We start from the raw sequence: 17,186 nt of genomic DNA, 5'->3' as shown, positions 1-17,186 counted from the left end.
TGGACTGGAGGGACGTGCAGTTGTCTTTCTGCGGTTTTGCCCTAATTACTAGAGCTTTGCGTGTAAGGTGTGAGTGAGTGAGTTCAAGGTGATGCACTCAAGTCGGATTTATTTGGAGATGTCAGCATCTGTTCCTCCGTTAAGGTGAAAAACTGGTGAAAAAAGGGACGGTGATTACCTCCAGCTGAGTTAAAAATCTTACGAGTGCCTGAATCGGTGCGAAGATGATGGCAGGCAAGTTCTCAGAAAGCATCAAAGAGAAAGTTTAGGAGGAGCTCGGATGTGACAGGATCTCTCTGGGGGTGGCAATCTTCTCTCGGGCTTCAAAGGCCCTTTGGTGTCCACGTACGCCACAGGTTTGTGTTCTCAGGGGATTTTCCAGAGGCTGTGTGGCGATCAATACTTCCTCTTTGATCAGTTCTTTTTCTAAAGGAAAAGAGTTGGCTTTGAAAATCATTCTTGTTTTAAGTAGTAAAACGGTCCCAAGAGATCGGGGCTCCCTCATTGCCGTGAAATTCCAGACAAACACATATTCTTTGGGGCCTACTGGGGTTAGGTCTCTCGGTTACCCATCTGGGGCAGGGAATTACATTCCCCAGCTCCAATTTCCTGTCCCTAAGAAACGGAACAGGAGAAAAAACAGCCTCCATATAGTGATGCGCTAGGAATTTCCCTTTTTGCTTTATGGCAAAAACCAGGGGTGGTAGCCTAGAGCATCACCTGGAATTGACACCACGCCTTGCCCGAAGTCTTGTCCTTCCCAGGCACCAACACCCCAAATCTTCCAGTATTTGCCTATGCGGGAACCCTAACCTGAGAGGTTAACTAAGCTGGAGCGTTCTGTTTTTATCCATTGCCCTGGAATGTTTAGGGATATTTCACGTGATGCGATTATCGCTTGATGATGGAGCAACAGTCTGTAGGCCTTCTGGACCAAAAAACTGTAGATAATCCTATGGATGTCAATAGAAGCCATTGTGTTTTCAATACCCCAGTGTTAACTGTTCTTGTAGACTTAGAGCCAAGCTACAAGTGATGCCTGACACAGGTTGGACACTTGTCAGCTTCCCTCAAGTTTTGATGGGAAATGTAGGCATCCTGGTCTTACAGCTTGGCTCTCCATTTAGTTGAAGTTTACAGAACACCCCCCCCCCCACACACACACACTCCCAGCAGAGGGGAAGGGGGGCGCCCGGCGAGAGCCCAATGCCTGCACTTCCCTCCCAACCACATGTTCTCCCTCCCATAGCTGCTCTGTAAACTTCAGTTAAGTGGAGAGCCAAGCTGCAAGACCAGGACACCTACATTTCCCATCAAAACTTGAGGGAAGCTGACAAGTGTCCAACCTGTGTCAGGTGTCACTTGTAGCTTGGCTCTTAGGCTAACTTTGTGATGGACTGTAGCCATAATAAATAGCAAATAAGATCAAAATGTTACTAGTTCTCCCTTAAAGGATCTTAAAGTATATCTTTTCACCAAACCATCACTGTTGGATGGGTCCTGTGTTGAACACCCATATTGTAAATCTCCATTTGGATCTGGAGTCAATGTTAACAACTCTTTATCTATTCCAAGCCATCAAAAACTCTCCCAAGTATTTTTTTTTAAACACAAAATATTCTTTTATTTGTCACCGAAGGCTACACACGGTCACTTTTGTTCTGAGATTTTTTTTGTTTGATTTTTGTTTTCTAGAAGGTATCTACATCTGCATGTATTTACAAGCCGGTCTTATTTACACAGTCAAGAATACAGTGTTAGAAACACAAAAGTGTTGAGAGAAAAAAAATTCTCAAAAAATTAGTTCCAGACAACAGGAAATTACACGCAGTAATGAGAACAAAATTTCCAGTGCTGGGATTTCAAGGACGGCTTTGATCGAAAGTCCTTCTAAAAGTGGTAGCCGTGTTCAGCAGTTCTCCTATTATATAAAGCATATTTTTAAATTCTTTGCTGACCGTAGAAAATAAGGTGTTTGGTTATTTCCATAACAAGTGTCTTAACCTTAAGCCATTCCTTGCTGGAAAGGTATGGGGAGGTTTGTGATTGTGTGTGCATGTGTGTTCACATGGGAGTTTTGGACTCTCCTTTGTAAACATCAGTAACCTCTGAAGCGGTGTCATAATTTACAGCTTCATCTTTAGCACGATTTTGTTTTTTTACTGTATGGGGAAAACAGTCGGCATTATGGAATTTCAAACCAAGAGTTTCCGAAAGAGTTCTGGATCGCTTCTTATACTATCTGAAACAAAATTGCTCCCATTACGTGAGGAATGTTTTCAGAAAGATTCTGGGGTCTTAACCAGCGAGGGTGAATTCAGACATGTACCAAGCAGTTACAACAACATATGTATAACTATGTATGTTATTCCATGGGTTGGATCCAGGCTAAATTGGCAATATCCACCGATTCTCCCTTCCCGCTGCAGGACATGTCATTTCTTGAGGTCCTCTATCCCCCCTCCCAGATGTAGCATTTTATGGTGATAAATGGGCTACAGTGGGGCGGGGGGGGGGAAGGAAAGTTCCATTCTGCCACTGGAAAATTAGTCTGGATCTAGCCTCTTATGTGTATCTCCACTGACATCTCTTTCCTAGGTGGCTAACAGTCCACTTCACATTGCACGGCACAGTCCAAAAGTAGATGCCACCAAGTTCCATTGAAATGAATGGGATGAGAAGCCCACTTCATATCCATTGATTTCCATGGGGCTTGGGCCCAAGGAAATTTTTCTGGATGGCATCGTGTGGCCACAACTCACTGTAGAGAGAATTCTTTTTTGGAATGTTGCCCCCCAAATATGCCCTGGAGTGATTCCACCACTGTGTAAACAAACGAGATACTCAGCTAGAGAGAAATAGAAAGCTATAATGCAATACGGTGTCTACCGTATCAGGTCCAGGAGCAGTTATTACACGTTTCATACATCCTGGGCTGTATGTTTATTATATTCCCATTCTCCCATTTCCACCTTCTTTTTGATACCCCATCTAGTTTGCGCTCTCTCTTTCCATCTACCAAGGTTTTTTTTCTGGAATCTCATACTAGAAATCCAAATTGCACACACAAGATTATGCCCTCCAAAATCACAAGTAGGATGAATCTGTTGGACGTATCACCTACAAGGGATGAAGGATTCAAAGAGTTAACAGCCAACGATGTAAATGAAGAATGTCAGTCATTCCCTATGTGTTTTGAAACATAGCTTTATCGGGAATCTGCAATTCTTTCCTTTTTCTTTCAGCAAAAAACAGAAGTCGTCTACTACTACTACTTCTACTACTGTAGTAGGCTACTACTGGTAGGCTTTTGCCACTTTTCATTATCTTGTGTTTGGTGCAGCCCTCCGGTATTCTTCATGCCCATGAAAGATGACAATTTAGTTCATCTAATTGACTTATACATACATTGCATGACCATTAAGGCTCCCTGCACACTTGTGGCATTGTTGTTATTAACAATGTTCAGCAATTGCCTTAAGTCTGCACGCATCGATGTATGTTTTGGGGTGGCAATACCAGGCCACTGGAAGACACAGCCAAAATTTCATTCTGGACCCTTGTTGTTAGCACACAACCCTTTGGAAATCAATGAGTGAGGCAGGCTATTGTGTAGAGAGAGGAAAAATCCCGACTTTCATAGTTGTTTGAATTCACCTTCCGTGTGAATGCATTCAGCATTCTAAAAGGAATCTTTCTAAAAGGAATAGCCTTCGAAGCTGCAGAGAACTTCATTCAAATATACTCCAGTTTGACCACTCCGCTGGTACGTCTCTTTTCCTTTGCTGAGGATTGTTAAATTAGTGTGTGTGGGGAAAACACCTCTTAATTAGTTCTCTTAACTTGGAATTGAGTAATGGTGAAGTCTTTTGGTCCTAAAAACAGGCCAGACACACCACTGTAATGAAAACTTGGAGCTTGGTTGTCAAGCTGGTAAGAATTTTTCACAGGGCAATCCTGAGCAGAATTATACCGTTCCAAGACCAATGAAATGAACAGGCTTAGAAGGGTGTCACTCAAGACTGCAGTCAGACTCTCAACCCATGTTAGCGCAGGGGTTGATCAAACTGTGTTTGACAGTTCTTTGGGTGGATTATCGAGAGCTCCTCGTGAAACAGTGGACAGATCTTCCTATCAGATAACTCGTCCACCGCAACTGATCCTTTCCTACAACGTACAGCTAAAGGAGTGTGACGAGGTGGATGCTTTAAGAGGCATTGTCAATTCATGTCAGCCAACGAGGAAGACCTATAGCACAGATCGGAAGCCCGCAAGAATTGAGACTGTGCATCATAGAATGTGACCCAGAATCCAAACATGAGCCAGAATCTTGTACCGTGCATGTGGATTCCATGGCAGTGTGTCAGGGATTTCTTGGCAGATAGATCAGTGCGAAAAGGGTTCCCTGGATATAGAAAGTCTGGAAACCAATGCATCCCTTCCTATTAGGAGTCTGTAATAGACAGTGCAGTAGATCACAACTCAACAGCTTTTCGAGAACAATTTTCATGTCTACACATGCCACCATCTGCACACACAATTGTGAATATCCTGCCCTCCTCATCTGCTGTAACGCCCCCTACCCCGGCCTTGGCATGTCTTTTCTTCAAGGCTCTTATGGAAAGGTCTGCATGGGTTTTCCTAGCTGTCTCCCCTCCAAATACTAGCCAAGTCCTTATTTGGGCTTGCGGAGCCTCCAATTTCAGGAAGACACATGCTACGAAGTGCCACCAACGTCCCCTGCAGTTGGAAAAATAGAAAATACACAAATGCGCCACATGGAAATAAAAAAGAGGCTCAGGACGAACAAAAGACTGTAAAATCCTTTTCGGTAAAAGTGATCAGAAAAAACACCTCTTGAGGAATGTGCATGTTTTATGACCGTAAGAGTCAGCTTATATTTTAGCTGGCCTTATTGCACAGTGAACGGCGCATGCAGCAGAAGGTCAAGTAAGGTCAAATGTGAGAATGCCCACGTGGTGCTTAATCCTGGGTTTTCTGGGGCCTTAGGGAAGAGTCCTCTGCTACTTCAAACCCTCCCCCCCCCCGCCCCAGATCGCTCACCTTGATAAAAGTCCCTCCTTCCCCACAAGGTCCTCCCTGCTAAATGTGGCACGGGGAGAGGCTTGCTGTCTGGACACATTGCGTCCAGGTGCATTGCTCACACCCTACTTGACCTCCAGCGCTGCATTCATTTCTCTCTCCTAGGCACCAGCCTCCTCCTCTCTTGCTCTCTTGCGTAGTGGAGAAGCAGGCAAAGGTGCACCTAGAACGACGCAACAAGCCGCTTTTGCCACTGCGTGGAAACAATGTGTCTAGTTTGCAAGGCATCTAGAAAGCACCTTCCCGTCTAGCCAATGCAGTTCCTAGAATAACCTGCCCTCTCTTATTCCTGACTCTGCAGGAAACAGCAGCGGGGGCCAGGAAGGGGCCAGGATGGTACTGGTAGGCATATGCCCTAACCCCTTTCCAAGAATCTCAAGAAGGAGGCTCAGTGAGCTCAAAGTGGCCCAGGGATGTCTTGCTCGGGCTTGAACCCAGCCTTCTTGGGTACATATTGGTGCCCGTGTGCAAGAGCTGCAGCTAAAGATGTTTTCCAAACTATGCATTCATATAGCAGTTTGCATGCACATGGTGACATGAGGTCACAGATTCCACATTGCACCTACAGAACTGCATCTTGATAAGAGACTCTTGGGATGTTGCGGCGTTCCTGTAAGAGGCTGGTCTTTAGCAACTGTGCAACTGAGCAGAACTAGCAATTCTCAAGAAATGTTAGTTTGATTTTGCAGAACCGTCTCACTATAGGAAAACTGGGGAATAAAATCATGGGGACATCTTGCGCCATAATTCGAACTCAGGTTGAACTGACCCAATTGCAAGGCTGAGTGGGGGGCACCTTGGCTGGGCATGCAAACATGCCTTGTGGATGTGGCAAACAATTCCCGTCCCTTCATTGTTACTATTTCTCCTGCCTCCATCACTCCAGTTTCCCTGCTTTGGATCTACATAGCGTTCAACTCCACGAAGTGGTTAAAAAAAAACAACCCTCAACGAAATCCAAATTCTTTAGAAATCCACATTTCGGAGGCAAAATGAAGCGCACAAAATTAGCAGGCGTAGGAAATTCTGCGTAACTTATTCTGGAAGCAGAACTTGTATTTCCTGGGGTCACGATAGCGCAGAATATGGATTTTCTTTGCAAAGAATCAATGGCTGTATCCACAGATCTGGCCAGACAGTATAATGTGCGCCGGGTTGTGTGAATCTACCCTGATGCTCCAGGAAGGCTCAATGGTGGAGTGTCTGCTCTGCATGCTTAATGCCTAAACTCCAACTTTTAGTATGTCCAATTAAAAGATCTCAGCAGAGCAGGGAAACGTTATGCCTGAGATTACGGGGAGTTGCTACCGATCACAGGATACCATCCTGGGATATACAGATTAACGATCTGCCTGCGGCTAAGATATATCCTTATGAAATCATTCTGATCAATCCAACAAGAAGACTACGCCTGGTATACTGGCACTCCTGCTGTTAAGGGGGAGCTTGCATTCTAGAAAGAGGACGTTTAAGTCACTTGACCTGGGGTACAGAAATACTATATATTTAAGGAGGGTATGACATTGACAAATATACATCACTGGTGCTTTCCGTCCAGACGTTATGTGAGAAAGTTATGCTAGCTGAGCGTGAATCTTTTTCTGAAGTTTCCCCCCGCCCAACCGGGTTTCAAACCAAACGACGACAACGAAATAAAATCTGCAGGAAAACACATTCTGTCGCTCTTTCACAGAAACGAAAAACAGGACAACAAAATAGCCTATCGTAGTAAAAAAAGACTCGTTTTAAAAAAATAAAAAAAAAGATTATTCTGTTTCGGGACGGAAAAAGACTCATCTCGCAAGTCTTTAAGAGGCAGCTATTTTGCCTCGTTTGGCCATTTCTCGAGCTGCAGGGTTGCCCAGAAAGGGTATGAAATGGGAAAATGACCCACAAGTTCTCTTTTTAGAGGCTCACAATTATCTAGAGGGATCGCGTTAAGAAGGTTTGGAACAGTCTCCAGCTTCTTTTTTCTCTGTTTTCACAGCAGAAAGTCATGAGCTCATATCCCCCCGTTCCTTACCGAAAATCCATTCCCCCTACCCTTAACTCTAGTGTGAAGGGACTGTAGGAACCCAGTACAGAAACCCTTCTCTTGTTGCATGAAGTAAACTAAAGACTCCCTGTTTTTCCCCATTTTTCTGAACGGGGAAAGGACAAAAACAAAAGGACACACGGATCCCACTGTCTGTACTGGTCCTCAGCGGGGCAAGGGGAATAATGATAAAAGGCGAGAAGGCCAAATTTTCAAAAAAGAAAACAAAATGATGTTGCATGAGTTACAGTGCAACTGTATTATCGCTCCATCCCCCAACCTTGTTCATTATCGTTTTTGTGTGTGTGTTTGTGTTTTTATAAAAAGGACTGAGTACAACACAGTCTGGTACGCGGCCACAAAAGAGCAGCTGTCTTTGGCAAGAAGTCAACGCATCAACCCTCTCTGTCACCTTCTGCCCATCTCGCTCTGTCTCATAAAATGGATGTTGTTAGCGCTGTCCGAGAGTTCGGGGTACTGCTCCACGGAGATTACAAAGTAGCCATCGTAGCCCTGAACCCGCCCCGTGTTCAGCAACTGCTGTTTCTCCCCTTCTGTCCAGGAGCGGGTCCCTTCCTCCCCATCCCGCAGTCTCTGCTGCTCCCGTGCCCAGGCTTGAGCTATGGCACGTTGCCTGGCCAACTCCAGCACCCGGGTCTTCTCCTCGTCCAAAGTGGTCCCGTAGCGGGTGTTTAGACACAGTGCTCCGTACTGGAGCTGGATGTCCGTGTAACGTCTAGTCCTTCCATTAAGCACTGTGTTGATTTGGGAGACGGTGACATTGACGCCATTCTCCAAGGTTCTCCGCCCGCCCGTGAGACCCAGAATGGACAAGTCGCTGTCTGATGGCCCTTGCTTGACAAAATAATGCGTGTCCATGCCCTCGATGGTGAAGTGCAAGTTCTCCAGGTAATGAGCATTGTTCAGTATGGCTGCAATCCTCCGCCCGTCCTCATTTGCCGTGCTGATAATGTCAGTGGTGACCCGCCCGTCTTTCATGGCAAACTTGACCCCCTTGCCGATGACGGAGCCGCCTGAAGCAAAATTATTGTTCTCCTTGACCTCTCGGCATCCGGCAATGCTTGAGGTGTAGATCTGTTCAAAGCGTTCCAGGGTGACAAAAGACTTCAGTTGTTTCTGTACTTCACACTGTACTCCCAAGATCGACTGACAGCGAGAAAAAAGGAAGGAAAGGGAGAAACTGATATTAGCAATAGGTGGCATAGGTAATATTTCTGCAAGACAACTAATGCGTCCCAGCCCTTTAAGAAGGATGGAGAATAATTTCTGTAAATACATTTTTAGCTTATTTTAAGCTTTTTCCTCCCATAGGATGCTGTTGTGCTTACATTACTGCCGTTTTTTTCATGCTCTTAGAGATACATTTCACTACGAACTGTCGTGCTGGATCAGACCAAAGGTCTATCTGCAGTCCATCAATCGGCCTCCTACAATGTCAATCAGATGCCAAGGGAGGCTTAACTGCAGTGGACAACGGTGGGAGCTATTTTATTAATTGTCTTCAACATCTAGTAATCAGCAACCTACTGCCTCTAGCACAAAGATCCGTCTCTAGCTATCGTGAGTCACAATTCTTACTAGCTCCTTCCATGTGGAGGCACATACTTAGGGCCAAGCTACACATGACGAATGACACTTGAACAGCAAGTGTATTTCTCCCTGTTCACTTGCACTCCACTCAATCCACTTGCCGTTCAAGTGTCATTCGTCATGTGTAGCTTGGCCCTTAGTTTGGCGGCTCTGCAATAACAGGGCAGAGGGAGAACGTGTTCACTGAATGACCTTGCTGTAGCCTTCCCTGCTGCATAAGGATACCTCTCGCCGTCTTCGTGTGCATTGCACACCTGCAGTCTCACAAACCAGCATAGCTATTTACTCAGGTGGACAAGAATATCTGTGCACCAGACCAGATCATATCATTATATGCAAGCGGCATGTAACGGAGAGCTGGAACTGTAGGGAGGAGATACTATAGCTTTGTGCTATAGTAACCCACTTCCCTTCCACCCTCCACGCCCCTTTCAGCTATAGGAGCTGCCACACATCCTCGTCCCACTATGTTTTATTCAGGAAAGGCAGCTGGGAAGGAATGTATCCCCAGTCCTTTGGCTCTCAGGCCTATGTTCTTGCCTTTGGGTGATGAGACATTTGATGGCAATGCTTATAAACGTATCAGAAATACTTTTCATCCTGGCTGGCCTACCGTCGTACTAAGTGATTGACATGTCACATGTTCTCCAAGGCTCAAAAGGTGATACCCCTTTAGTCTTCTTTGACACACTGTCCCCTAGCAATGGTGGTAGAGAGTGCTGTCAAGTCACAGCTGACTTATAGAGACCCCCCCCGCTGCAGTTTTCAAGGCAAGAGACTAACAGAGGTGGTTTACCATTGCCTGCCTCTGCAACCCTGGTCTTCGTTGGAGGTCTCCCATCCAATTACTAACCAAGGCCGACCCTGCTTAGCTTCTGAGATCTGATGAGATCAGGCTTGTCCGGACTATCCAAGCGAAGGCCACCTAGGAATACCAGAAAGCCAAAGACCCATGACAGCCAATGTCGATGCCATTAGGTCATGGGTTCAGATCTCCACTCTGCCACAAAGTCTGCTGAGTGATGTTACTCACTCCTTTCTCTCAGCCTAACCTAACTTGCAGGGTAATGCTGGTGATAAAATGGCTACGAATAAGCCACGCACACTGTCTGAGTTCCCCGGGTGAAGGACAGAATAAAAAGATACTAGACTGATAGTCAGATAGTGTGGGATGTTATCACAAGTACTGCCAGAACCATAATTTAAAAAATTCTCTGTTATCACAAAACTAAGTCCTGTGTCTTTGAAAAGCTGCTTAATTTTAAGATCTAACGACCCTGAATACACCCTTTTTAATAATACAGCAACGCATTGGGGAAGAGTGCTTTCTTCTCCATATGAAAAACAACTCGTGCGCTCCATGGCAGTGAAAATAAAAAGGAAGACCCGCAAACAGATTATTCAGAGTTCAAAGAGAGAGTGTCTCCTGCCTTTGAAATTTTTCTATCCAGTCTGTTTCATCTTCCATCACGAATTTCCCCTTAAGTGAACTGGTGAAGAAGAGAAATAGAAAATGCCATTTGAGTGGGGAGGGAAAGAGAGAGGGAGAGAGAGAGAGAGACTCCAGACCTCTGATAATGCAGCGGCTTTCAGCAAACCGTTGAGATAAAGAAGGATGGCGCAACATCAGAAGTGAGGAGCGCCTCGGTCTAGCAAAGAGCAGCTCTGGGAGATTTGAAACCGAGATCTGGCCGAGTTCTGGATTCACTTTACTTATTGCAAAAGTCTCACTTGAACTCACTTTGGTCATTGCAAATGTCTTTCGCTGTAGCAATTAACAGGCAACCGGGCAGGGCTATTGCATTCCGCGTTTGTCCCAGTGCTAGACAGTTTTAGAAAACACTGTCGAATCTCTAAGCCTTGGTAGGGGGAAGAAGTCAGCCTTCCCTACCAATCCCAGCGCCTTACATTTCTGAACCAGTGAGAGAGAGAGAGAGATTCTCTGCCCACCAGCACTGGACTGGAGGCCTGTCTGGGGACACAGAGTGCATTGTCCCTTCTGAGGCTTCTACAACCTACTCCGCTATTCTGGAAGAACCCAATGAATTCATTCTACTCCTCCACAGGTCAGAACCATGAAGTTCCACTCATCCATTTTTATTCTCCCCTTCCTCTAAGGAGTTCACAATGGCATGCAATATAATAACATAACAACAACAACAACAACAATATATGATTTATATACCGCCCTTCAGGACAACTTAACATCCACTCAGAGCGGTTTACAAAGTAGGTCACTATTATCCCCACAACGATCCCCCTGTGAGGCGGGTGGGGCTGAGAGAGCTGTGACTGACCCAAGGTCACCCAGCTGGCTTTCAAGGGGAGGAGTGGGGAATCAAACCTGGCTCTCCAGATTAGGGTCCTGCCGCTCTGAACCACTACACCAAACTGGCCCTCTTGTTTGTCCTCACAACAGCCCTCTGAGGAAGGGGAGAGAAAGTGATGAGCCCAAAGATACCCAGAGAACTTCTTGTCTGACTGCAGGGCTTAGAACAACACTCTGCTCCACTGCACTTGCTTTCCGGTCCCTGATTCTGGGTTTTCAAAGGCTGACTGAGAAGAAACATCTGTGACAGGCCCACACTGTATAAGGGAAAGAGCACTCCAATCCTCCGGACTGGAAAGAGTGCCGTCATGCTACTGTGTCGGGGTCAGACAGAACTGATTCCAGCCAGACCAGCTTCCACATCTAGGAAGCTGACATGGCCAAGCCAAAGGCAAGCAACACAGGCAAGCAAGAGGTCAAGTCTGATAAACATGCAACGAGGCCCGGAAGCAGTCACAGACAGACGTTTAGTAAGCTAGCAGACCTGGATCCTTTCCCAATGAAGAAGTTACTGGGAGTGAGGAGTCAGCCCAGAGGCAGGATAGCTCCAGGCCAGCCCTGATTGGCTCTCTCAACCACATTTTACTGGTTTGTGGCCTCAATCTGAAGAGGCTGGGACTTAATACAGCTGATGACCAGGTATAGTTTGGTAAGGCCAGGAGCTTGGTTCCCAGCTTCTGGCTAGGACTTCGTAGGGGAATTGGTGGCAGCTTCTGAACTTGGGAGCAAGTAGTCCTTTGCGACACCCCCACTCCGACCCTGAGAAACCCCTCTGAGTTCTTGACAAAGAAAACGTGGAGAAGATCCCACAGTCAGCATTGGTGTCTTCAGATAAAGGATCTCAGGTAGCAGGTGCTGGGGAAGAACTTTGTCTTCCCCAGACCCTGGAAAGATGCTGCTTGCTAGAGCTGTCGATATGGGGTGAGAGCTGCTTGCTAGAGCTGCTTGCTAGAGCTGTCGATATGGGGTGAGATGTCCTGACTCCAAAAAAGGCAACATTTCATATTCCATAATCTAGCAACAACCCCAAGAGAAGGTCTCCTTGAAGCCCCAGAAGCATAAGGGTCCATGCAAAGTCCGGTGGGTTACCTTGCTATTGTCCCATTCCTGGGTTTTCAGCTGCGTGTGGGTGAGTTCATAAGAGGGCTCCACAGCCTCCACATCAGGTTTAGGATATCCAGGGATAACATTGTGTAGCTGAAACCCGAATGTAAGCAGCCAGCTGTTGACATCTGGAACAGGAGAAGAGAAAAACTGGAAGTCATTGGCTAACTGCACAGCACGACATGTGGATGCCAGAAAGAGCTGTCAAGCAACCACATTTCAGAGGCGGAACAGCAGACCATCCCACCCAAGTTGGGGAAACTGCGGTTTGGGTAATTTGTGTGTGTTAATTCATGTCAAGAAGTATATATCTGAAAGTGTCCTTTGCGCCTGGAAAGTGTCCTTTGCCCTCCCACCATGCCTGTTTCTGGCTTAGCTGAGAATCTCCACCCAGAGGAGTATCTACATTTAATGCAGTGATTCTCAGACTTTGGGTTGGGACACAAAAGTGGGCTATGAGGCCTGGAGGGGAATCAGATTGAGCCGTGAAAGGATATTCTGGGAGGACTGACAGCAAATTTGGGTTTGCGTCAGCAGAATAGGCAGAACGGCCACGAAATACAGCCAGTTGCTCAACTAGTGCTGTATATTTATAAATGTCAACAAGGGAAATTTAAAAAGGGCTTCTTGTTCAATTTTAACTGTCGCAAAATTTCTGCGTTTTTGTGCTGGGGCGGGAGACAGTGGCATGGAGTTATTTTGCAAGGCGAGTCCAAAAAAGTTGAGTGAGCTAAGAAGGTGGTTTCATTTAAAAAAAAGTCTGAATACAACGGATTAATTTTTTTTTCTAAAAAAAAAAAAAAAATTATCATTCCCGTGAGTTACTAGGGGAGCCAAATTTAAGCAGCTGTGGTATATAAAAATATATATTAAAATAAAATATAATGTAGAGGCTGAGGTAACGAAGAAAATTGGGTAGCTAGCAAAGAAACCGTGGTGACTGAAAGATGGCCACATGACCATACATTCAGGGAACCGGTGGAACCAACTGGTCAGGGAGTTGGGCTTGGATTCGGGAGAATCGGGGGCTGAAGTTCTACCTCCTCCATGAATTTATCTTTCCTGGAGCAATAAAGTGACCCCCCCTTTAGCCATGTTACAGCCACCTAAGGGTAAGTTGCTTATCACACATCCTAAGTTCTCCTTCCACATGATAAGGGAAACAGTGGGTTCTTTTTCACTATCTGTCAGCAGCAGGCCGAGGGCTGGCTTCTCCCAGCTATCCAGAATAGAAAACCATGTTATCAGCTAATGAACCAAAGCACAGCAGAGGGCTGGATATCCTTATCTGCTTGCTTATGCGCAGGGCACCGAAACCTGCGCCTCTAAGAATTTAAGAGATAAAAAGCAATATTATTCTTTAAAAAAAAAAATTATTTGATGAACATTCGCTTCAAAACAAAAACAGCTGAGCTCTCCGTCCCTCACCTATTCACCTGCTATATTAATCACAGCAATAATCTGCTTCCTTTGGGCTGTATGACTATGCCGGGCAGAAGATTGTGCTCTGAATTTGCACAACAGAAATCTCAGTCTGGAAGCGCACCCAAAATAATCCGGGGTGCACACCCCCTGCCCCGGGATACATCCCAAACAGGTCCAATCCTGTACCGCTCGTCGATATCCACTGCTCTCCAAATTAATCAGCTCCATTCCAAGCTGTTCCCATTGCTCAAAAGCAATGAACATCCATTTATTTATTCTATTTATTTACTGGATTTTTAGCCCACCCTCCCTGCAAGCAGGCTCAGGGCGGGTTACAATCATAAATGAAATACAATAGGTAAAACCAGTAATAGCATCTCAGTGCAAACATGGATATCCACATTCCAGATGGGGCACCCTTCCCCCTTTCCCTGCCCACCATACACAAGGGAAGAAAAGGGTGGGAGGTGTGGGTTGGTGAACCTCTAACTCCTCAAGCATGGGGAGGCAGATGGACCATATGCTCCCCACCCCCACTGACAGGAGACCGGCAGGGAGGCTAATTAGATGGATCCAGTGCTGGCCTCAACCATATGCCTGGCGGAACATCTCTGTCTTACAGGCCCGTCGAAAAGATACAAGATCTTGGCGGGCCCGAGTATCTTCCGACTGAGAGTTTCACCAGGTTGAGGCCAGCGGAGCCTCCCTGGGACCAGGGACCACCAGTAGATGCTTACTTGCAGATCTAAGGGCTCTCTGAGGTACATATGGGGAGAGGTGGTCCCTCAGGTATGCTGGTCCCAGTCCGTTTAGGGCTTTATAGGTCAGAACCAGAACCCTGAACCTGATCCGGAGCCAATGCAGCTGCTGCAGAGTTGGAGTCACATGTGCCCTGAAAGAAATTCCTGTCGGGAGGACACAAGCAGCAGCGTTTTGGACCCACTGCAGTTTCCGGGTCAGGCCCAAGGGAAGCCCTGCGTAGAGCGAGTTACAGTAATCTAATCTGGAGGCATAAATTGTATTAACCATCATTCCTTCATCCCAGGGAAATCTGGGAACTTGAACCAGGCAGCAGGAGGTAAAAGAGATTTAAAAGAGACCTGCAGCGCACGTGAGGGTGCTCTACGCTAGTCCTTTTCAAACAACCCCTCTGTATGCTGACGGAAAGTGTTAAGAGCTGCCCTCTTCCACGTGCTCACTGGCTGGTAAGCACGGTGCCTATGCGTAGCTCATGACCATGGCGGCGTGCTTACGTACGCTTTCTTCGTCCTCGTGACTAGGATCGCTGCTTCCCAAACAATGTCGATCACAGGGAAGAAGCGCATGCACAGCTGCTGTCTCTACCCATATGTGCCAAGCTCATGAGCTAGCGATCACACAGAGCGGCCAACATGCTCATGTCCACTCTCCCTCCTTGCATGTTCAATCAACGCCTGGAGAGGCTGTGACTACCGAATTGGGCCATCTAGTTCAATATGAGACTTGTTGCAGCTCTGAAAGGTCTCAGCAGAGGGGCCTTTTCAAACACCCACTTCCTGAGACTATCTGGAGGTGTTAAGGACAGAAAATGGGCCCTTCGGCCTCCAAAGCACGGGTCCTTCTACCGAGCAGTGGCATTCTCATATGTATGCATGTGCTGTCAAGTCACAACTGACTTATGGAGAGCCCAGCAAGGGGTTCTCAAGGCAAATGAGAAGCAGAGGTGGTTTGCCATTGCCTTCCTCTGCAGAGTCTTCCTTGGTGGTCGCCCATCCAAGCACCGACCCTGGTTAGCTTCCGAGATTTGACGAGATCAGACTATACACCCTGCTGCCTTCCTTCTCAGCATCCTCATCACTAAATTTTTTAATGAGAAGAAATCCATGAGATCTTCTATACAAAACCAGTGCAAAGAGTGGCAATATGCTCTTTGCATAGCTGCTTAGTCTTCCAGTGCATCCATTTGAGATAATTTTTTTTAAATAGCAAAACTACATGAAGATTTACCCCTCCAGATTCTCAGGGTTGATTTGCAGGGGTTTTTTTTGGGGGGGGGGAGAATCCACCTTCTCCCTTGTGGGTGAGCACAGCCTGCAAGGTGTAGTTTCAAGATGGGGCGGGTGAGAGGTTACCAAATTAAATGTCCATGCCCCAAAAGATCAAGATGGGTTGCTGTGTGGAGCCTGATCTTCAACATGATTGGGAAAATCAAAAAGAGTCCAGTAGCACCTTTAAGACTAACCAACTTTATTGTAGCATAAGCTTTCGAGAATCACAGTTCTCTTCGTCAGATGCATGGAGGGCAAGAAGAAACTGGTCAGATATATAGGTGGAGAGGGGGGGGGAGAAGTAGATGCAAACAGTAGCTTCTGATATGGAGATCAGTTTGCTTCTGTTAAGGAAGTCAGTTATTTTCCCAATAACCAGTTATTGGGAAAATAACTGGTTATGTCATTCAACCATGTCCTGAACTTGTTTTTCTTAATTTGTGGGGAAATGAGGACATCCACATAATCCGAAAAGATCTGATTTCAATTATGATCAGTGCGGCCAAAGCCATAATCACAAAATCATGGAAATCCAAAGTCCCACTCACAAAACAGCCTTGGATTAATAAATTATGGGAATTTCTCACAATGGAGAAAATCACAGACCACGTCTCAACCGCTGAGAACCAGAACTTCTGATCCAATTTCTATGAGAAATGGTGGCCTTTTCTAGACTATACGGAAAAGCAAAACAAATACTTGCAGTCAATACCTGACAATCTCAAAGTTATAGCAATTTATTAAATTTCATGTTCTTTCGTTGTCTTTACTGTAGATATTGTAAATACTGCCAAGGCAACTGATACGCTGTCTCGAGCACATGTTTATATTCATACTGTTTATATAGTTATATGGTTATATATTTATGTTTTTTTAACTATTGCATATTGTTAAAAAAATTCAAAAATTAAAATTAAAAAAAAAAGCTGGGTCGCTGTGTTTGTCTGTAGCAGTAGAAAAGAGCAAGAGTCCAGTAGCACCTCTAAGACTCACAAAACTGGTGGTAGGGTATGAGCTTTCGTGAGCCACAGCTCACTTCTTCAGATAACTACAGCTCACGAAAGCTCATACCCTTCCACAAATTTTTTGAGTCTCATGTCCAAAAAGGCACCTTGAAAGTTTACCAGCTCTTTGGTACCTGGAAGGCAGGGCTTTAAAAACATCAGTAACCACAGGACCCTTCTACTGCCTCTTGAGCTCATCCAAAACCACCTAATTTAATTTGGCAGCACCCCCCGGGTGCTCTGTTTCAAGAAGCCTACAAAACACAGATTTGGGTATTCATCACACCCTGGAAGGTTTTTACAGTCTCCTCTTTTACACCGAACAGTCTAATGAAGAGTTCTGCAAAACCTGAAAGCTTGCTACCCATTTTGTGACATGTTGGTTGGTCCCAATTAAGAAAATATCAGATTGCCGTTGGCTTCATGATTATCAGCATTGTACACGCTGTTTTTTTGCAGGGGAGGTCAATGCAATGTAAGTAGAAGTTCGAAAGAAACTTTTTCCTTCGAAGGACAGAAGATCACAAAGAGAAAAGGACTAAAGGGCA

General features: G+C 45.7%; 1 protein-coding gene across 9 annotated transcripts in view; it reads right to left on the bottom strand.

Moving 5' to 3' along the window:
- Positions 1-6,651: 6,651 nt before the first annotated feature.
- The window catches only part of TENM4 (teneurin transmembrane protein 4), a 472,503-nt gene continuing 461,968 nt past the window's right edge, over positions 6,652-17,186 (bottom strand). For all 9 annotated transcript variants that reach the window (XM_054974009.1, XM_054974008.1, XM_054974006.1 and 6 more), the window contains 2 exons: positions 12,168-12,310; positions 6,652-8,305 (listed from right to left, as the gene is read on the bottom strand). In XM_054974009.1, the coding sequence (XP_054829984.1) occupies positions 7,547-8,305; positions 12,168-12,310 (902 nt within the window). In that variant the 3' untranslated portion in view covers positions 6,652-7,546. The remainder of the gene's footprint in view (positions 8,306-12,167; positions 12,311-17,186) is intronic.

This window comes from Eublepharis macularius, chromosome 3 (genome assembly GCF_028583425.1).
Source record: "Eublepharis macularius isolate TG4126 chromosome 3, MPM_Emac_v1.0, whole genome shotgun sequence".
Taxonomy (NCBI): Eukaryota; Metazoa; Chordata; class Lepidosauria; order Squamata; family Eublepharidae; genus Eublepharis; species Eublepharis macularius.
This window is presented reverse-complemented; position numbering and strand designations above follow the sequence as displayed.